This window comes from Bubalus bubalis, chromosome 15 (assembly GCF_019923935.1).
Source record: "Bubalus bubalis isolate 160015118507 breed Murrah chromosome 15, NDDB_SH_1, whole genome shotgun sequence".
NCBI lineage: Eukaryota > Metazoa > Chordata > Mammalia > Artiodactyla > Bovidae > Bubalus > Bubalus bubalis.
In genome coordinates this window covers 80,854,041-80,874,008 of record NC_059171.1, presented here as the reverse complement: position 1 = coordinate 80,874,008, position 19,968 = coordinate 80,854,041, and the positions used below count along the sequence as shown (strand labels likewise).

The 19,968-nt window shown below is 60.9% G+C and overlaps 3 protein-coding genes across 8 annotated transcripts; 2 read left to right on the top strand and 1 right to left on the bottom strand.

The window, feature by feature from the left end:
* Positions 1–573: 573 nt before the first annotated feature.
* Positions 574–5,512, top strand: GFUS (GDP-L-fucose synthase). Of its 4 annotated transcripts, none has more exons than XM_025264913.3 (11): positions 575–727; positions 1,650–1,806; positions 2,144–2,258; positions 3,306–3,434; positions 3,513–3,586; positions 3,775–3,908; positions 4,011–4,075; positions 4,375–4,441; positions 4,582–4,661; positions 4,871–4,970; positions 5,184–5,512. In XM_025264913.3, exons 2-11 carry the CDS (start codon positions 1,661–1,663, stop codon positions 5,237–5,239), a joined length of 966 nt encoding a protein of 321 aa, XP_025120698.1. In that variant the 5' UTR covers positions 575–727; positions 1,650–1,660; the 3' UTR covers positions 5,240–5,512. The 4 variants fall into 4 exon arrangements, with proteins under 4 accessions (XP_025120699.1, XP_044784378.1, XP_025120698.1 ...); XM_044928442.2 differs by having other exon boundaries at positions 583–727; positions 1,642–1,806; XM_025264914.3 differs by lacking the exon at positions 3,306–3,434 and having other exon boundaries at positions 574–727.
* Positions 5,513–7,929: 2,417 nt separating this feature from the next.
* PYCR3 (pyrroline-5-carboxylate reductase 3) lies at positions 7,930–15,100 on the top strand. Of its 3 annotated transcripts, none has more exons than XM_006045165.3 (6): positions 7,930–8,079; positions 12,792–12,856; positions 13,243–13,422; positions 13,628–13,840; positions 14,122–14,214; positions 14,374–15,100. In XM_006045165.3, exons 1-6 carry the CDS (start codon positions 7,983–7,985, stop codon positions 14,659–14,661), a joined length of 936 nt encoding a protein of 311 aa, XP_006045227.1. In that variant the 5' UTR covers positions 7,930–7,982; the 3' UTR covers positions 14,662–15,100. The 3 variants fall into 3 exon arrangements, with proteins under 3 accessions (XP_006045227.1, XP_025120700.1, XP_006045226.1); XM_006045164.4 differs by lacking the exon at positions 7,930–8,079 and adding an exon at positions 11,954–12,575; XM_025264915.3 differs by lacking the exons at positions 7,930–8,079; positions 13,628–13,840 and adding an exon at positions 11,933–12,575.
* Positions 15,101–15,406: 306 nt separating this feature from the next.
* On the bottom strand, positions 15,407–19,806 carry TIGD5 (tigger transposable element derived 5). Its single transcript, XM_025264894.3, has one exon. It carries the CDS (start codon positions 19,701–19,703, stop codon positions 17,775–17,777), a length of 1,929 nt encoding a protein of 642 aa, XP_025120679.3. The 5' UTR covers positions 19,704–19,806; the 3' UTR covers positions 15,407–17,774.
* Between the last annotated feature and the right edge of the window lie 162 nt (positions 19,807–19,968).

Below are 19,968 nucleotides of genomic sequence, written 5' to 3'. Positions count from 1 at the left end.
TTTGTGTGTGAATCACTGCGTGCTACAGCCTCGCCAAGTTGACACATAACCAGTTGACACCAACCATCACCAGGCCTTGTACCTAACTTCCTCCCTTAGCTTGCCTAGCCAATGAAGCAGGAATCCTCTTAATTCTTCCAACTTGATGTTGCTTCAGTCAGTAAACTTCTGAGTCCTTATTACCTGAACTACAGCAGTGGCCCCCAAGCGATCTCCTGCTATTAATAATCTCGTGAAATGTGTTTGTCATTTTAATGTATTTATTAAAGTATATTTTTATATAGTGTCCCGAATGCAGTAACTGTTGCAGTTGCTTCTCACAAATGCAGTTTTTACCCTAGGAAAGCACCGAGCAGCTGCAGCTCCTCCGTTTTCAGAATATTCTTTGGCCCTGCCGCTACTCCTCCGTCCAGAGCTTGCGGGGGCTTTCGGAGATACGCAGCCTCGCGTCCTGTCCCACCGCCCCAACGCCGGCACCATCTGGGTTAGAGGCTAGCAGTGATCGGCCTAGGGGAGGCGGAGCCGACGGGAACTACATTTCCCAGGCTACTGCGCGGCCCTGGACTTCATGTCCCAGCAGCGCCCGGGGCGGCCCTCGAGGACTCCACTTCCCAGAGTGCCCCGGGAGGGCCGACCTGGTCCTGCCCACTCCACCTGGCCCCGGCGCGCGGCTGGGCACTCAGCCGGCGCCGGAAGCGACTCTGCGGGCAGGTGGGGTAAGGCGCAGGTAAGAAGGCGAGGGGCGCTGAGGGGACCTGGGGGGGGAGGGGGGCGTGGCATGGCGATCTGGGGTCTGGACCTTGGGTGCCCCGTGACAATCAGAAATGCCTGCAGGGTGCCGGGAACTGGGGGCGTGGGAAGGACCAGGAAGCACGGAAGGGGGCCCAACTGCACTGTGCGAGTGGGCTCAGAGGTGGGTCCAGGGGTGGAGGGCTTGGGAAGCGCCTGGGGAAACGTAGGAGGGGCCCGGCCGCGGTAGCGTCTACCCCAGGGCCTGCTGCTACACTGCCCGTGCCATCAGGAGCAGCAGAATGTCCGGGAAGGGCCCCCTCTGGTCCGGGCTGCCCGCCGGGCTCTGCATCGGGGAGTTCAAAGTCCTCCGGTAGCTGCCCGAGCAGATTTCCAGCCCCCAGGATAGGTTCCTACGAGGTGGTGGCGCCCTGAGGCCTGTCCATTTCTCCAGGTAGCCAGAAGCTCTGCCTGCCCAGAAGGAACCAAGCTTTCCAAGGCTAGCTGGAGTGGGCACTGGGCTGCAAACACAGGCGCCGCCCCTTCCCGCAGTCAGTAGCATATGGACTTTGGCCAGAAAGCCCCAGACCCAAGGTTGGCTGCCTCCTTTCTTGTGAGCCAGAGAGGAGCCAAATGTTCTCTTTCTTGGCCCAGTGGGGGTCAGGGTTGGGCCCGCAGGGCAGAGCCTGGTTCTCTGGGCTGAGTGGTAGGCACAGGGCTCCCTGGGGAACAGAGCTGAGAGGAGCGGATGGCTCAGGCTAGCTGGGTCTGCCTGGTCCCCAGCAGGCAGTCTCCCTGGCCTGGTGACCTCATACTGTGCCCCAGTGCTGGGGCAGTGACTCTGGGCTGGGGCAGCTCAGGGGAGTGGGGTCCTGTGGGATGGGACCAATGGCTCAGCCTCACACCATTCGGCCCTACAGGTATAGCCACCATGGATGATCCTCGGGGGACCAGGCGGATCCTAGTGACTGGGGGCTCAGGGCTGGTGGGCAGAGCCATCCAGAAGGTGGTAGAAGATGGGGCCAGGCTGCCCGGAGAGGACTGGGTGTTTGTCTCCTCCAAGGATGCCGATCTCACGTGAGTCCGCCCATCCCTGGAGCACCCCCTACTGTGCCCTCTCCAGACTGAGTGCTCCGGGCCAGCCCTGTCCCTGGCGGGGCCTTGCATCCGGACCCTCCCTGCCAGGTGGCTGGCCTGGCCAGGGTGTGCACAGCTTTGCTCCTGGGCAAACTTCCTCCTTTCTCTTCCTGGAAGCCCACACTCTCCTACCAGCCAGGGCCTGGCCTGGCCACTTTCCCTTTTGGCAGCCCCTCCCGCCTTTGGCCCTGCCTGGCTCCTGCCCCCAGTGCCTTGAGCCAAGGCGCTCATTCCCTTGGGCTTCCAAGCAGCCCCTGATGGCCTGGCTTCTCCACAGGGATGCTGCACAGACCCGAGCGCTGTTTCAACAGGTCCAGCCCACACACGTCATCCATCTTGCTGCAATGGTGGGGGGCCTGTTCCGGAATATCAAATACAATTTGGACTTCTGGGTAAGGGAGAGCCCCAGTGAGCACTGGGAGCCAGGATCCTGGATTTTGGGGACTTTTTGGCCAGCTTCCCAAGTTCTTGTTCTGGCCTCACGAAGCTCCTGAGGGTCAGGGCTTGGCCCAGCAAGGGGGGCAGCCCCGAGGGCCCCCAGTGCCCTACACTTGGGCTGTGGGCAGAGGGGCACACAGGTAGGCTGGGGGACATTTGGCCCAATAGGGAAAGCCCAAGAGGTAAATGGGGTTTGGGTGAGCTGAGAGAAGCCAGCATTTGCCGTGTGACCCTGCCCCACCTGCTTCTTGCCTCCTGGGCCTCCAGATGCCCCTGCTCCCAGGAGGTCCAGCTGCACTGAGCCTGGGGTGCACCCTGGGCTGTTGAGGTGTAAGCTGGGCTCTCCCAGGGCCCTGCCCCTGCCAGGCTTTGCCCCTGAGGGCTGTCCCTGTCTCTGCCACTGGCCTTGGTGTGGTTCAGCCCTGCTTTGGGCCTGGGATGGTGGAAGCTTAGACCAGATTCTGCACGGGGCGTCTGTCCTCCTCGTCTCAGTGACAGCCTTCCCAGGAGGCTGCCTGACCACCACCTCTCCCCTCTCCCCAGACCACCCAAATGCCCCGGCCAGCTCATGTCCTCGGAGAGGGAAGTGAGGCCCGAGGAGGGATGTGGCTGGCCAAGGCTTCACTGCTACTGAGCAGTAGAGCCAGGGGTGAGCTCCTGGGTTAGGGGTGTGGAAGGGCCCCATCTTCCCTTCCTGCCTCAGGGCCAGATTGGGCCCCCTGGGCTCCTGCACCACCTCAGCAGCCCCAGAGGGTGGGGCTCAGCCCTGAGTTTGGGGTGTAGCCCTCTCCTCCGAGGTCCTCCCGCAGCCTCAGGGGAGGCAGGCCTAGATCCTCCTGCAGTCCTGGGGGTGGGCCCTAGGAGTAGTTGGAACTCAGGCTCAGATGCGGCCTCCAGGGTGCTTCCCACTTCAGTCCCTGGAGGAGCAGGTGAGGCTTTGGACCGTGCCTGGAGGGGTCTGATCCCTGCTTCCCACCGCCCCCACCCCCTCCGCCCCGCAGAGGAAAAACGTACACATCAATGATAATGTGCTACACTCGGCCTTCGAGGTGGGCGTGCACAAGGTGGTCTCCTGCCTGTCCACCTGCATCTTCCCAGACAAGACCACCTACCCTATCGATGAGACCATGGTGAGGGGAGGAGCCTGGGCAGGGTGGGGCCTGGCCTGGGGGCGGGGTTGAGAAGCAGCGGGTCCTCTGCTCCCCCAGATTCACAACGGGCCGCCGCACAGCAGCAATTTTGGCTACTCTTACGCCAAGAGGATGATCGACGTGCAGAACAGGTCCTCCTCCTGCGCCCCCTGGGCGGAGACCAGTCAAGGCTGGGGAAGGGGGCCCGGGTGCCCCGCGGTGGGTGGGCCCAGGGGGCAGCCCGGCAGGGCTCCCAGACCTCGGCTGGGGTGTGGGACTCGGGGTGGGGCGGGCCAGTGGCCCCAGGGTGAGGGCCAGAGGGGACGCTGTGCTGCCGCAGGGCCTACTTCCAGCAGCATGGCTGCACCTTCACCGCTGTCATCCCCACCAACGTCTTCGGGCCCCACGACAACTTCAGTATCGAGGATGGCCACGTACTGCCTGGCCTCATCCACAAGGTGCACCTGGCCAAGAGTGAGTGCCCGCTGCCCACGGGGGCCCCTGGGGCGCAGCCCGGGGAGAGGGGACGGCTGATGCTGCCACAGCCCCTCTGACACCTGCCCTCCTGACCCACAGGCAGCGGCTCAGCCTTGACGGTGTGGGGCACGGGGAGGCCCCGGAGGCAGTTCATCTACTCACTGGTCGGTGCCGCAGAGGGGCACGGCTGTCCCCTAGAACGTCTCCTGGGGCCGCTGAGCTGGCTGTGGGCAGGCGGGAGGGAGCCTGGGAAAGGGTGGGGGTCCAGGCTGCCCCCATCCTCGCTGGGGCCCTGTAGGTTCCTGTCCCTGAGAGAGTCGCTGGGGTAGCTCTGAGCTCATCTGGAGGGAGTTGGGGCACAGCTGGCCGGCCACTGCCCAAAGGGAGGGACCTGGGCTGGAGAGGGGACGTGCGCCTGTGGGCTGTCACTGGTGGCCTCTGACCCCAGATGTCTGACCGGCAGGACCTGGCCCGGCTCTTTATCTGGGCCCTGCGGGAGTACGATGAGGTGGAGCCCATCATCCTGTCAGGTGGGCGCCCAGCAGCTCCACCCCATCCCCACCAGCCGGGCGGGACCCTGTCTGTCCCCGGAGCCGCCGAGCAGGGAGGGGGCTTCTGGGGGCCGGGCAGCGGGGGCCTGACCTGGCCTTTGGCCCCTGGCTCCCCACAGTGGGCGAGGAGGACGAGGTGTCTGTCCAGGAGGCAGCTGAGGCCGTGGTGGAGGCCATGGACTTCCACGGGGAGGTCACCGTATCTTTTGGTTGGAGGCTGGGGTGCCTCGGGCCTCCCTGCAGAAGACTGTGCCCTGGTGCCCCCATGGCACTCACCCTGGCGGCCGGGGGGTGGGGGCACTGCTGCTCTGCCCTGGAGGCTCTTCCTGGGAAAGCTGGGCCAGGCTCAAGGGCAGGTGGGTGGCAGCGGGGCTTCCCCTCGTGCTGAGGCCTTGACCAGGTGCCCAGTTTGATACAACCAAGTCAGATGGGCAGTTTAAGAAGACGGCCAGTAATGCCAAGCTGCGGGCCTACCTGCCTGACTTCCGGTTCACGCCCTTCAAGCAGGGTGAGCCTCCCACCCTGTTCCTCAGGGCCTTCTGGCCTCTCCTGGGGGCCACCACTGCCCCTGCCCAGGCCTCAGCTTCCCCATGCCAGTTGGGGGGAACGCTCCACGGGTTTGGCCTCCGTGCCCTCACTGAAGAGGCAGGACTCCCTGGGTCCCCATCCTCCTTCCGGGGAGGTCAGGACCGCCCTGGCCCTCACCTGCCCGCTTCTGCAGCTGTGAAGGAGACCTGTGCCTGGTTCACCGACAACTACGAGCAGGCCCGGAAGTGAAGCCTGTGGCCGGAGCTGGTCCACCTTCTCCCCAGTGCCCAGCCCGCAGCGCCCAGCAGCAGCCACTCTCAGAACCTGCCAGGAGCCGGGGGCACCACCTGCCCTCCTGATGCTGGCCTCTGCTCCACTCCGTCTGCCGAGGCAGGCCTCAGTGACTGTCTGGTGGGGCCTCTGTCCACATCAGGGAAGCCAAGCCCAGCACTCTGCTCCCCAACTCCATCCCTGAGTGTCCGCTTCCAATCCCTGGGAGCCAATAAAGAGCATTTTCACAGGCCTGTGCGCCAGCCACCCCCATCCCCACCCCAGCACTGCCTCCTGAGCCCGGCCAGCCCCCAAGAGCTGCTGGGCCATGGTGACCAACTGTCCCTGGGGCAGAAGGGTGGCAGTGGGCGGAGTCACAGAGAAGTGGTGAGTGGGCAGGTGGCTGTCAGCTGGTGGGGACAAAGTGCCAGGCACCTGCAGTGGTCCCAGTGTGGTGGCCAGAGCCAGCCTCTCCACACGGCCACATGCGGGCCTGGGTAACCACACTCCCCAGGGTTCCCCTGCTTCCTCCCAGGACTTTGGGGAAAGAGGCCGGGTCTGGGTTTGGATAGGCCAGGCAGGCACAGAGGGATCTGAGAAGAGTGTCAGTCTGCTGGTTCAGGCTCCCCTGGGGCCCCAGCAGAGAGGAGCCCTACCTGGCCCTTCAGCTCCCTAGCCCTCATGTGGCAGCTTGGGTGCTGGGGCCCAGCCTGTCCTTCTCCCAAGGACAGTGACAGGTTTCATGCAGGAGTGGGCCTGGCAGGCAGGGAGGTGAGTGGCACCTTCCTCAACAGGAAGATCTAGATGGGTTGACCCACTGGCACCCTGGCCATTCAGGCAGTGCTGCGGGTGCCCAGCCTCCAGGCTGGAGCGGGACTGCCTCCCTCAGCACCCAGGCACCTTCCCTGGCTCTGGGATCCCCCTCTTCTCAGATCCCCTCTTCATGAGTGTGGAGCAGTGACTGTTGTGCCCACACAGTCATGACATCTTTTGTTTATGCTAGGCACAGTCCCGACCTCTGCGCCCCATCCGGCTGAGCACACCCTGCGTTTGTCACCACCCCATTACTCTCCCCGCTAGTGTCAGTGCCTCCCTATCTTCTCGGTCTCTGTCCAGATGGTTATTCCTCTCTGAGGCCCACCCCACCGGCCTGCTTCTCCAGAAGTTCCTCCCCTCCCTCACCCACAGGACTCAGAGCTCCAGGACCAGGTCCGCCTTCATGGTGTATCCCCTGGGTGCCAACCATTTGTTAATGAAGGGTCTGCTGGTTAAGGGAGATGGGCACCTGAGATGGCTCTTGGATCAGCCCAGTGAGAAAGGGGGCAAGAGCAGAAAGGCCCGGACGTGCCTGGGAGGACACCAACAGTGGTTGTGTGTCCTGAGCTGTCCCTTCCGGGGTGTGTGTATCATAGAGGGGCAGGTCTGCAGGTAGGGCTTTGGCTGTCCATTCTGCTGCTGTGAGGGCTTCATTCCCAGCACCAGAGCAGGGGCTTCTCACTGAAGGGACAGTGTTGAGTGAGTGAGGGACTCTCACCGTTGAAGAACTTTTTAGTTGCTAAGTCATGTCTCACTCTTTTTGTGACCCCATGGAGCCCGCGAGGCTCCTCTATCCATGGGATTTCCCAGGCAAGAATACTGGAGTGGGTTGCCATTTCCTCCTCCAGGGTATCTTGCCAACCCTGAGATTGAACCTGCATCTCCTGTGTTGCAGGAAGATTCTTTCCACTGAGCCACCTGGTAAGCCCACTGAAGAATTTAGAACGTGCTAAAGCAGAGTTTAAAGAAAATAACAAAACGTTTTTAAAATGCAATCTTAAAAACTGCAGTCTTAGCTTATTTTTCCTAGGTCAATCAAATTACAAGCACACCCCACACCCACCCTCCCCCTCTCAGTCTCAAATGTGCTTCCTGTCCCTAGCCACACACACTCTTCCTTAGGACCAACTAGAGAGGCCAGGTCTCTCCTGGGGGCCTAAACCTCAGGAAGGTCTCCCCTGCCTCCCTACATAGCTCCCTGAGAGGCTCTCAGAAACCAAAACCCAGGCTGGCCTGAGGAGCTTCTTTAACAGCAAAGCCGCAGACCGCTGCTCCCACGTTTCACTGGCTGCGTCAATTTTATGCTGTCACTCGGACCCACTACAACTTGGGGGAAAGCTGACCACAAGCCCGGAATAGGCAGCCCTGTCCTCCACACCCGACTGGTCACAGGCTCCAAACAGAACCAGCGCGAGCTGTTCCCACCCAGAAACCGGCCCGAGGCCGGCCGAGTCCCACTCGATAGCTCCTGATCTGTGCCAGTGCTAAGCGGGAGTCCGGATTCTGGCTGCCAGGAGTTTCATCAGAATCTGCTCAGCCGCCCCTTCCTGGAAGCTCAGCTGGCCGGTGTGTCCATCAGTGCTTTCCCATTGGCCCCGCGAGGGACCCCATCTCACAGCAGCCTCCACCCTTTCCGACCCTTCGCTTGTAAATGGACCCTCTCAAGTTGCTACTTGCGAAATTCACACACCAGTGGAGCACCCAGGTACAGCAGCCGGCCTGTGTATCAGAGGCTTTGCGCGGCGTCCCGCCCCGCCCCTCGCACCGCCCCGCCCCCCGCACGGAAACCCCGGGCGAGGGCGGAGCGTGAGGTCTCCGCAGCCAGTGGACGAGCTCAGTGAGGCCCTCGCAGCCCATTGGCGCAGCTGAGTGCGGGGGGTGGGGCGGGGCGCGGCGCGGCGGCGTGATGGCGGCGGCGGTGGAGGAGTCCGGCTGCAGGCGAGTGGGCTTCGTGGGCGCGGGCCGCATGGCGGAGGCCATCGCGCAGGGCCTCATCCAAGCAGGTGGGACGCCACGGGCGTAGGGCGCTTGGGGACCCCGGGCTCGGGGCCAGCGGGCGTCCGAGACCGGCCTGAGGTGGGAGGGGAGGGCTTACCTGTCCCGTGCCTACCTGCCCCGCGGATCCCAGAGCAGCGCGGCGCCCTAGACACAGGGGCCCCAGGGTGGAGCTCGCCAGCGGGCGTGGGCCGGGACGGCTCGCGGACTCTGCCTTTCCGGACTCTCTTTCCTCTGGGAGCGCGGCTGGAGGGGATATAGTGGAGAGGCTCAGAGCCAGCCGTCCGCACGGTAACCGCGAGGAGGTCGGAATTGGGATGCGCTGTTAGAAAGCATCACTACGAACAAAGCTAGTGGAGGTGATGGAATTCCAGTTGAGCTATTTCAAATCCTGAAAGATGACTCTGTGAAAGTGCTGCACTCAATATGCCAGCAAATTTGGAAAACTCAGCAGTGGCCACAGGACTGGAAAAGGTCAGTTGTCATTCCAATCCCCAAAAAAGGCAATGCCAAAGAATGCTCAAACTACCGCACAATTGCACTCATCTCACACGCTAGTGAAGTAACGCTCAAAATTCTCCAAGCCAGGCTTCAGCAGTATGTGAACCGTGAACTTCCAGATGTTCAAGCTGGTTTTAGAAAAGGCAGAGGAACCAGAGATCAAATTGCCAACATCCGCTGGATCATGGAAAAAGCAAGAGAGTTCCAGAAAAACATCTATTTCTGCTTTATTGACTATGCCAAAGGCTTTGACTGTGTGGATCACAATAAACTGTGGAAAATTCTTAGAGATGGGAATACCAGACCACCTTACCTGCCTCTTGAGAAATCTATATGAAAGAGTTAGAACTGGACATGGAACAACAGACTGGTTCCGAATAGGAAAAGGAGTACATCAGGGTTGTATATTGTCACCCTGCTTATTTAATTTATATGCAGAGTACATCATGAGAAACGCTGGGCTGGAAGAAGCACAAGCTGGAATCAAGATTGCCGGGAGAAATATCAATAACCTCAGATATGCAGATGACACCACCCTTATGGCAGAAAGTGAAGAGGAACTAAAAAGCCTCTTGATGAAAGTGAAAGAGGAGAGTGAAAAAGTTGGCTTAAAGCTCAGCATTCAGAAAACTAAGATCATGGCATCTGGCCCCATCACTTCATGGGAAATAGATGGAGAAACAATGGAAACAGTGACAGACTTTATTTTTTGGGGCTCCAGAATCACTGCAGATGGTGATTGCAGCCAGGAAATTAGAAGACACTCCTTGGAAGGAACGTAACCTAGATAGCATATTAAAAAGCAGAGATATTACTTTGCCAACAAAGGTCCATCTAGTCAAGGCTATGGTTTTTCCAGTGGTCATTTATGGATGTGAGAGTTGAACTGTGAAGAAAGCTGAGCGCCGAAGAATTGATGCTTTTGAACTGTGGTGCTGGAGAAAACTCTTGAGATTCCCTTGGACTGCAAGGAGATCCAACCAGTCCATCCTAAAGGAGACCAGTCCTGGGTGTTCATTGGAAGGACTGATGCTGAGGCTGAAACTCCAATACTTTGGCCACCTCATATGAAGAGTTGACTCATTGGAAAAGACCCTTATGCTGGGAGGGATTGGGGGCAGGAGGAGAAGGGGACGACAGAGATGGCTGGATGGCATCACCGAATCGATGCACGTGAGTTTGGGTGAACTCCGGGAGTTGGTGATGGACAGGGAGGCCTGGTGTGCTGCGATTCATGGGGTCACAAAGAGTCGGACACGACTGAGCTACTGAACTGAACTGTGAGTGCATCAGTTCAGTTGTGTCTGACTCTTTGCAACCCCGTGGACTGCAGCACACCAGGCTTCCCTGTCTATCACCAACTCCCGGAGCTTTCTCAAACTCATGTCCATCGAGTCGGTGATGCCATCCAACCATCTCACCCTCTGTCGTCCCCTTCTCCCACCTTCAATCTTTCCCAGCGTCAGGGTCTTTTCCATTGAGTCAGTTCTTCGTTATCAGGTGGCCAAAATATTGGAGTTTCAGCCTCAGCATCAGTCCTTCCAATGAATATTCAGGACTGATTTCCTTTAGGATGGACTGGTTTAACCTCCTTGCAGTCCAGGGGACTCTCAAGAGTCTTCTCCAACACCACAGTTCGAAAACATCACTTTTTGGGCACTCAGCTTTCTTTTTAGCCCGACCCTCACATCCATACATGACTACTGGAAAAACCATAGCTTTGACTAGATGGACCTTTGTTGGGAAAGTAATGTCTCTGCGTTTTAATATGCTGTCTAGGTTGGTCATAGCTTTTCTTTCAGACAACAAATGTCTTTTAATTTTATGGCTGCAGTCACCATATGCAGTGATTTTGGAGCCCAAGAAAATAAAGTCTGTCACTGTTTCCATTGTTTCTCCATCTATTTGCCATGAAGTGATGGGACCAGATGCCATGATCTTCATTTTCTGAATGTTGAGTTTTAAGCCAACTTTTTCACTCTCCTCTTTCACTTTCATCAAGAGGCTTTTTAGTTCTTCTTTGCTTTTTGCTCTAAAGGTGGTGTCATCTGCATATCTGAGGTTATTGGTATTTCTCCCGGCAATCTTGATTCCAGTTTGTGCTTCTTCCAGCCCAGTGTTTCTCATGATGTACTCTGCATATAAGTTAAATAAGCAGGGTGACAATATACAGCCTTGACGTACTCCTTTTCCTATTTGGAACCAGTCTGTTGTTCCATGTCCAGTTTTAACTGTTGCTTCTTCACCTGCATACAGATTTCTCAGGAGGCAGGTCAGGTGTTCTGGTATTGCACTATGAGTGCATAAAGTAACATATACGCCAAGTTTGGAAGATTCAGCACACAAACAGAAAGTAATGTATCTTAGAAATTTTTAATATTGATTACCTGTTGGAAGGATACATTTTGGCTACCTTAGGTTAAATTAAATGTATTATAATTAAACTTGTTATTTCCTGATTGTTTAATATGACTACTAGAAGTTGTAAAGTGACATATATGGGTTGAGCGATGTTTCTCTTGGACGTCCTAGCTTAGAGTGAGATCTTGTGCCTCTGTCAAGTTGTGCCGCTCTGAGCCTACAACTCTTTTGATTTGTTTGCCAGCGGCACTCTTGGCGTCCGGCACTGCACATCTGGAGCCAGATCATCTTCTATCCTTCATATTGTAGGGTGTTTAGCTCCCTTCCGTGGCTTCTTCCCATGAGAGGTCAGTAACATCCCCAGATGTGAGAGCCAAAACGTCCCCAGACCCTGCCAGTGTTGGGGGCAGGCAAAATCATTGGTTGAGAAGATCATGGCATCTGGTCCCATCACTTCATGGCAAAAGGATGGGGAAACAATGGAAACAATGACAGACTTTATTTTTGGGGGCTCCAGAATCACAGCAGATGGTGACTGCAGCCATGAAATTAAAAGACGCTTACTCCTTGGGAGAAAAGTTATGACCAACCTAGACAGCATATTAAAACACAGAGACACTACTTTCCCAACAAAGGTCGATGTAGTCAAAGCTATGGTTTTTCCAGTAGTCGTATATGGATGTGAGAGTTGGACTATAAAGAGAGTTGAGCACCAAAGAATGGATGCTTTTGAACTGTGGTTTTGGAGAAGACTCTTCAGAGTCCCTTGGACTGCAAGGAGATCTAACCTGTCCATCCTAAAGGAAATTAGTCCTGAATATTCATTGGAAGGACTGATGCTAAAGCTGAAACTGCAATACTTTGGCCACCTGATGTGAAGAACCTCCTTGGAAAAGACCCTGATGCTGGGAAAGATTGAAGGCAGGAGGAGAAGGGGATGACAGAAGATGAGATGGTTGGATGGCATCACCGACTCGATGGACATGAGTTTGAGCAAGGCCCAGGAGTTGGTGATGGACAGGGAAGCCTGGCCTGCTGCAGTCCATGGGGTTGCAGAGTCGGACGTGACTAAGCTACTGAGATGAACTACAGCAGGAATGGTGGTGCTGTCCTGATCATGCTCCACAGTATTTAGGGTCTTTATGTGGTGATTATGGACTAGCTTTTTGCCTTTAGCGGTATGTCAAGGTCTAGAGAGATGAAAATCATCAGAAAGCAGTTTATTGCAGGCCTCAGTTGTTTACTTGTGAAACTTGGAGTGTTACCTGCTACCCCCAGCTCCATAGAGTTCGTGTTGACACAGTGCAGGCAACGCACGGTGGCTGCCACCATCTGTCCAGGTTGTGGGGTGCATTTCTGCCTTCTTGTTAGACCTTGTAGAAATCTGACCTGTAGAGTATTCTGCCAACCAGGCACTCTCTGCTTGGATGTCCCAGCACAGACACACCCATAAACACACCCTCTTCCCAGGGTTCACCCTCACCCCGCACCCTCCCTTCCTGGGCCTCCGTACCCACCATGCCCCCTCCCCAGCCTTCCCATTCCCAGAGGCAGCAGTCCCTGGGATCCGTGTCCTCACAAGACAAGGCGAACTCCTGGTCCCTGTGTCCAGCAACGCGTCTGGACTCGGCGGCAGCAGCAGGTAGGTGGCGATGACTGCCGGGTAGAATCAAGTGAGGCTGGTGGTCTGGTCTGGTCCCGGCCGAGTGGAGCTGCCCCGCTGAGCTCCTGGCTTCCTCAAGAGGCTCAGGATGGCCCAGGTGTGGCTGAGCCTCAGAGACTTGCAGACCTGGCTGGCTCACTCCACCACCCCGCCTTCCTCACTGACACCCCGGCTCTTCTTTGCCTTTCCCTCCAGGAAAAGTGGAAGCTGAGCACGTGCTGGCCAGCGCGCCCTCCGACAGGAACCTCTGCCGTTTCCGGGTGAGCCGGGCAGCTCCCAGGTGGCTCTTGGCTCTTGTCCCTCAGACACTCCTTGGGGCCAGGGAAGTGCTGATTACTTGGTTAAAGTTTTGAGATGGCCTGGGCTGGGGAAGGGGAGGTCAAAGGCCAGAAGGAATGTCAAGGTCATGGAGCGCCAGGGTGGGGTAAAGGGGTGTGCATGCTGGGTGGGCAGGAACGTCATGGGCACTCACGGGCTCAGAGGGCTTGAGGCTGTGCTGCCGTGAGGGCCCACCTGAGGTCGGGTCCTGAGCAGGGACAGGTGGTTTGGCCCCTGGGAGTAGAGCCGTCCACAGCGGGGGCCGGTGGCGGGGCTGCAGTCTGGAGGATGCCCACTGACAGTCCTGGCCCTGGCATCCCTGCTGCAGGCCATGGGCTGCCAGACCACCCACTCCAACCTGGAGGTGCTGCATAGCTGCTCCCTCGTCTTCTTTGCCACCAAGCCCCACATCCTGCCGGCCGTGCTGGTGGAGGTTGCTCCTGCCGTCACTGCTGAGCACATCTTGGTGTCTGTGGCCGCCGGGGTGTCCCTAAGCACCCTGGAGAAGGTGAGCGGCCCTTGAAGGTGCGGTGGGGCTGAGATGCTGATCCCAAGCTGGGCTCTGCTGACCAGACTCGACTTCCCACCCCAGCCATCCCAGACCGGCTGTAGCCAAGGCCTGGCCCTTCCGGAAGCCAGCATGGGTGGGTTGGGGAGCAGAGTCTCTCCGCCGGCTGGCAGAGGCCTCACTGACCGCAGCCTCTCTCTGGCAGCTGCTGCCCCCGATGGCTCGGGTGCTCAGGGTCTCACCCAACCTGCCCTGCATCGTCCAGGAGGGTGCCATGGTGATGGCGCGGGGCTGCTGCGCTGGGAGCTACGAGGCCCAGCTCCTGCGGTCCCTGCTGGAGGCCTGTGGGCAGTGCGAGGAGGTGCCCGAGGCCCAGGTGGACGTCCATACCGGCCTCAGCGGCAGCGGCGTAGCCTTTGTGAGTGTGGTGGGCAGCCCTCCCTCCACAAAGTGGGGCTTTTCCAAGCCCCAGCAATAGCCCCTGCCCCCAGGGATCCGCCTGTGGTCCTCAGCTGCCCCTGTGTGCCCACCCCCTGTCAGTGCCTTCCTGGGCATTTGAGGCCGGCCCCTTGGCAGACCACTGGGCTCTGGTGGCTGGTGCCCTGGGCCTTGTTCTAAAGGTGCCCAGCCTTCTTTAGGCTGGGTGCCGAGTCCCAGGGAGGGCTAGCTTTGACTCCCGTCCCACCCCCACTGCTACAGGTGTGTGCCTTCTCCGAGGCCTTGGCCGAAGGTGCCATCAAAATGGGCATGCCCAGTGGCCTGGCCCACCGCATTGCTGCCCAGACCCTGCTGGTGAGACCCTGCTGCATGGCCCGGGGAGTGTGTGGAAGGGGAGGGTCAGCATGGGGAGGCAGCCAGCCAGCCTGTGCTGAGACGGGGTGCTGGGGGGGTGAGCTGCAGACGGGCTGCCAGCACCGCCCCTTCCCCCTTAACCCCAATGCCTCTACCCAGGGGACGGCCAAGGTGCTTCTACAGAAGGGGCAGCACCCAGCTCAGCTGCGGACTGACGTGTGCACGCCGGGCGGCACCACCATCTACGGGCTCCATGTGCTGGAGCAAGGCGGGCTGCGGGCCACGGCCATGAGCGCCGTGGAGGCTGCCACCTGCCGGGCCAGGGAGCTCAGCAGGAACCCCTCCCCCGTGGTGGCTCAGGTCCCCTCTGTCCTGCAAGCCCTGCAGGGAGAAGGGGCCCTGGCCCACAGGGAACACAGCAGAGTGTGGCCCGTTCCTAGACCCTAAGCTCCTGGCAAGGGCAGGGAAAGCTGGCCCTGATGACCCTTCCCTGGGTCAGGAGCCCTGGAGGGTCCTGTGGCCTGGCCTCTGCAGGATTTGGTTCTGAACATGTCCGTGAAGGGACCAACAGGCCAGGAAAGCCAGAAACGTGGAGCCTTTGTTGGGGGACTGCCCCATCCCATGCAGGCCCAAGTGCTGGAGCCCCTTCCTGCCACCTGCCAGCTGCGGGGCATCTGTGAACAGGGCTGATGCACCACCGGCCGCCTGCACTCTGCCGCCTGGCCTCAAGCCCCTCCCTAAGTTCCAGCCTCAGTGTCCCACTGGCCCTCAGCCAGGCACTGCTTGTCTGACCCCAGCCCTTGTACTAGTTAGAAGAGTCAGCCAGAGTCCATTTCTTCACCTTTTTTTTTAAACCTTTAAAATGGAAATAAAGATGTGTCCTATAGCATGGAGTGATCAGTGTTTCACTGGAGGTGGATAAAATGAAATACCTGTGCCTGGAAGGCCATCAGCAAGGCCCTGGGCTCAGACTTGAGCAGGTGGTGCAGACGGGGCTCCCCTCCGTTTCCCATCACCCCCCCTCAGCAATGTGTCTGCCAACAAAGTCCCTGGGCCCAGGCTGGAGCCCTGCCCTGAGGTGGTCAGTCTGCATGAGGCGCCTGTGGGCCCACTGCTGTTCCTCCCTGCTTCTCAGATGGTGTTCTGGAGCCACGTGCTGGATGCAGTTACAAAAGTAAGACTGGGACAGAGCTTGTGTGAAGTGGGCATATTCAGCCTTTATTATAAAGTGAGGCTGGCTGTGAAAAGACCCCTTGACAGAGCAAGCACCCCATAGCCCACTCCAGCCTTCCTGCCCCCGAGATCCTGACCTGCTCTCAGGCCCACAGGCTCGGGGCCAACCCCACACTGGCAAGGCCCCTTCCTCACCGCAGGCTCCAGGGCTCCATCCGTGGTACGGCTGTCACCTGGGGGCTTGTTACCCGGTGTGTGGCCCCTCAGGCAAGGCTGGCCTCACATGTGTGGGTTCGCTCTCCCGACCCCCTTGGTGGGCTGCTATCAGCAGAAGCCACGGGCAGCGCTTTCTGCCCACCGCCGAGCCTGCCAGGCCAGCCCTGAGGCTGCTGGCTTGAAAGTTGTGACCCTCGCAGCCTTAAGGTTTCAGCAGATGATGGTGAACAGGAGCAGAGAGCCTGGCGGCTGAGATGCCATGGGCCCAGCGGTAACCACAGCAAGGCACTTTGGCCGTTCTCCCCACAGTTCAGAGCTGAGCCCCGGGAGCTGGGCCTGCACTCTAGGGAGGAGGACTTCAGAGACCCTTGCGTGAGGTGTCCCCAGCCCCACCCTCGACAGGGCCCTGGCTCTTCAAGGCCCAGACCAGCCTGCGCTGTGCCTCGTTCCTGCGCTGCCATCTGGGGCCAGGCACTGGCCAGAGCTGCCTTCTGGGGTGCAGCCTCAGTGCCCCAGAGGGGATGAGGCAGGAGGCTCTGTCCCGACACCCAGTTCTCAACATCAACCGCAGCCCCCCCTGCCCAGACCCTGGGGACAGAGGATCAGAGGTGAGACTGGGAACCTGGCGAGAGGGGTGGCACCGAGGACACCACCAGAGACCACCTGGCCCGGCACCCACCCGGGCTCCAGGTCCGCCCCTTGCAGGGCCCTGCAGGGCAGAGGTCCCGCAGGCGGGCCATGGTGAAACGGCACGCTCACCTGGGCCCCTGGCGGTGTGACACGCAAGACATCCTGAGGCCAGAGGCGCGGGCCGGGTGCAGGCCTGCTGCAGCTGCTAGTGGAGCAAGGGCAGCAGGTGAGGTGGAGGCTTTGGCCAGGGCTGGTGTCCACGCCTCCCTTCTCGCCTGGAATCCTCCGCACCATCCATCAGCTTTCAGGTCTGACACATACACGTACACGTGTGGGTGTTTTGACTAGAGGTGGTTCCAAGGAAGAGCTGACGTCCTCGCTCCGGGGGCACCCTCGTGGCCCTGCCACCATGCACGGTCCTTCCCTCCCATGAACACATCACCTGGGTATAGCTTCCACAGCCCAGGGCCACCAGGAGGCAGGGGCAGGTGAAGAGGAGTGCAGAGCACCGAGGCAGGCAGCAGCACCTCAAATCCAGCCCTCCCTGGGGCTCTGGGCATCTCTGCCGGGCAGCTCCTGGGAGACCTGGGTGTCTCAGTCTCAGGTCCCCAACAGGGTCCTGAATCTAGAGCTGAGTGGAGCAGCAGAACAGTGTGGGAGCTGGAGGGTCACACGGAGCCCTCGCCACCTCCTTTCAAGCTGTGCCACCCAGAAGCCTAATTCACGGCCTGTGGGAAGCAGCTCCTCGGCTACGCCCCTGGCAGTGCCAGGAGTGGGGCAGCCTCGGAGGGGAGCTAAGGCACTGAGGGTTGTCCTGGAAGTGGCTGGCGGTGCCACAGGGCTGCTCTGAGAAGACGGCATGGCTCTGTGTCATGAGGCTGGTGGGGTGCGGGGCAGGGGCCCAGGTCTAGTGCTCGTCAACCCCACGGAATAAGAGAGCTGTTTAGCATTTCCTTAAGAAAGATAAAAAACACATGGACAGAAACCTACAACCCTGGCTGCACCCAGAACCTCAAAGCCCCATCCTTCTTTCCCAGCCCCCCGAGCATCTGCCCTGGGTGCCTGAAGAGTACCTGGAAAAAAGTTAATGCGCCAAACCAAAGATGAGTGGTGTGCTTCCCACTGGGACGACCACAGGGCTGTGGTTCATGGGGACCGGCCGCCGGGCCCTTGTCCAGGGCAAGTGCTCGGCCACGGGGGCTGGGGGGACAGGAACGTGGCTGGGGGCAGCCCCATGGGGGCCAGAGAGAGAACACGCTCTGCTAAGCGCTGTGGCGTGTGCCAGGTCTGTGTGGGAGGTAGCCTGGCTGAGGAGGAGGGGCAGCTGCGGCCTCTCCTCCAGCTACCCCCGCACCAAACAGGGTGCCATGAGGGGCCAGCCCTTTACCAACAGGGCTCCCTCGGGCCAGGCCGGGATCCCTGTCAACCTCTGAGCCTTGGAGGTGGGCCACCCCAGGGGAGGCAAGGCAAGACGGGGTCTCTGTCCCCCACTCCAAGTGCCTCAGGAGGAAGGCCACCGGGGGCTGCAGGGGCGGGCTTGCTCACAGCCCATCATCGGGAACCGTGGGTGAGGGCCCGATGCCCCCCAGCCTCCGGGCTGTGCTGATGAGCGAGCGCAGCTGCACCAGCTTCAGCGGCCCCACCTCCCGGGGGTCCTGGGTCTCCAGCCACCGCAGCGCTGTCTCCAGACCCCGAACGGCCTCCCCAGCAGTGGGGATGGCCTCCTCCTCCTCCTCTGCTCCTCCTGCCACTGCTGAGGGTAGGCTGGCAGGGAGCAGGGGGCCCCCAGGGACCAGCACGGGAGGCCGGCTGGGGCCCCAGTCCTCTCTGCCACCGTCCGGCAGCCCCCCATCATCGTCCAGGTGCAGCCACTCGGCCACCTCCTCAGGAGCCAGGCGCTTGTAGGCCAGGGCTGCCAGGTGCGTGAGGTCGCTGAGCACCCTGCTGTGCTCCGCGGCCTCCTCGGCCTGGCCAGCAGGCTGCCCGGCGCGCTCCTCCACCGGCCGGGGCTCGAAGGCAGCCCGCAAGCCCAGCAGCCAGCAGCGCTCAATGCTGCCCGCCTGCACCAGGTCCCAGGAGAGGCCGGCCAGGTACAGCATGTCCTTGAGCATGAAGCTGCGCATGAAGTCCAGCGGGGACCCCCCGGCGCAGGACACGGCTAGCCGCAGCAGCTCCCGCTTGTACAGCTGCTTAAACGCGGCCACCACCCCCTGCTCCAGGGGGGCGGGTATGTGCGCCCGGCCGCTGCCCCTGCACAGGAATAGCACCCGCACAGTCCCGTCGGGGGTCTGCAGCTCCTCCGGGGGACCGGTGGGCTCGGGCCGGCACCTCCTGCGGGTCTCCTCGCTCTCCTCCAGGGCAAGCATCCTGGCCTCAGAGCTGGGGCAGGGCGGGTGGGCCACCAGCAGCACGGCCTTCTGCTGCAGGCAGCTGCGGCGCAGGTAGCGCCTAACACCGGGGACGAACTCCTCGAAGAACCAGCCGCGCAGCAGCGGCCGGCTGAGCCAGGCGTCGGGGCTGTAGCGGTAGGAGGCAGGGAACTTATCCTGGTTGTGGTGGCGCAGGCTTGGTGGGTCTGGCAGCTGCCCGATGACCAGCGGCTTCAGCTTGTGGCTGCCGGTCAGGTTAGCGGCCAGCAGGACCGTCACCCTGTCGCCCCGCCAGCGGCGGCCGCAGCCCCCCGCACCCACAGGCGCAGCCTGCTCTGGGAGCAGCTTCCAGTAGAGGCCCGTGACGTTGGCGTTGTAGATCTGCTCGTCGCCGTAGCCGCCCTCGGCGGGGGCCGGAGTACTCGCGGCGCGGTCGGGCAGGGGCCCGGCGCGGGTGGGCTGCGCGGGCTCCTGTTTGACGGGCGGGCCAGGCGCAGGGCCGGCGGCCACGGGCTCGGCCTCGCCGTAGATGCGCTGGCTGGAGATGCCGTGGCGCTTCTGCCAGCGCCAGAACCAGCCGTGGCTGGCCTTGAAGGTGCATTCGGGCCCGTAGATCTGGCGCGCGAAGGCCTCGGCCTGCGCCTGGATAAGCGGCCCCGACAGCGGCACGCCGTGCTGGCGCAGCGCCAGGAACCACGAGTAGACGGCGCGGTCGATCTCCTCCTCGTTGGCCAGCCGCATCTTCTTGCGCTGCGTGCCCACCTCGCCGCCCAGCTGCTCCAGGAACCAGCGCAGCTTGGGCTCGTCCTTGAGCCAGCCGCGCAGCGTGCCGCCGGGCACGCCGAAGTCGCGGCAGACGCTGGCCTGCCTCTCGCCGCCCTTGACGCGCTCGATGGCCTGCAGCTTATCCTTGATGGAGTAGGCCTTGCGGAAGGCCATCTTCACGGCGACGCGGGGCCGCGGCCCGGGCGCGGGGGGCGGCGGCCGCGCGGCGGGGACCGGGGCGGGGGCGGGAGGCCGCGGCGGTTGCATGGGGCGTCCAGGCGGGGGTCGGCGACAGCGGCGCGGGGCCGGGACGGCCGGGGGTCCCGCAGAGTACATGGCTGCTGCGGCGACCGCGACGACAGCGGGGGCGCGGGAGCCGGAGCCATACGCCCGCCGGGCCGGCCGCGCTGGGCGGGCGCCGGGGGCGGGGCCGGCCGGGCCCTCCCCTTTGTCTCGCCCGCGGGGCGCGCGCAAGCGCGCTAGGCCCCCGTCCCCGCCCCGCCCCGCGCGTCACTGGCCCCCGCCCGCCGAGTCCACCCGAGCTGCAGCGGAGGGGGACGGGGGTGCGGGGGCGGGGCCGGCGCCGTGCCCAGTGGTTTGC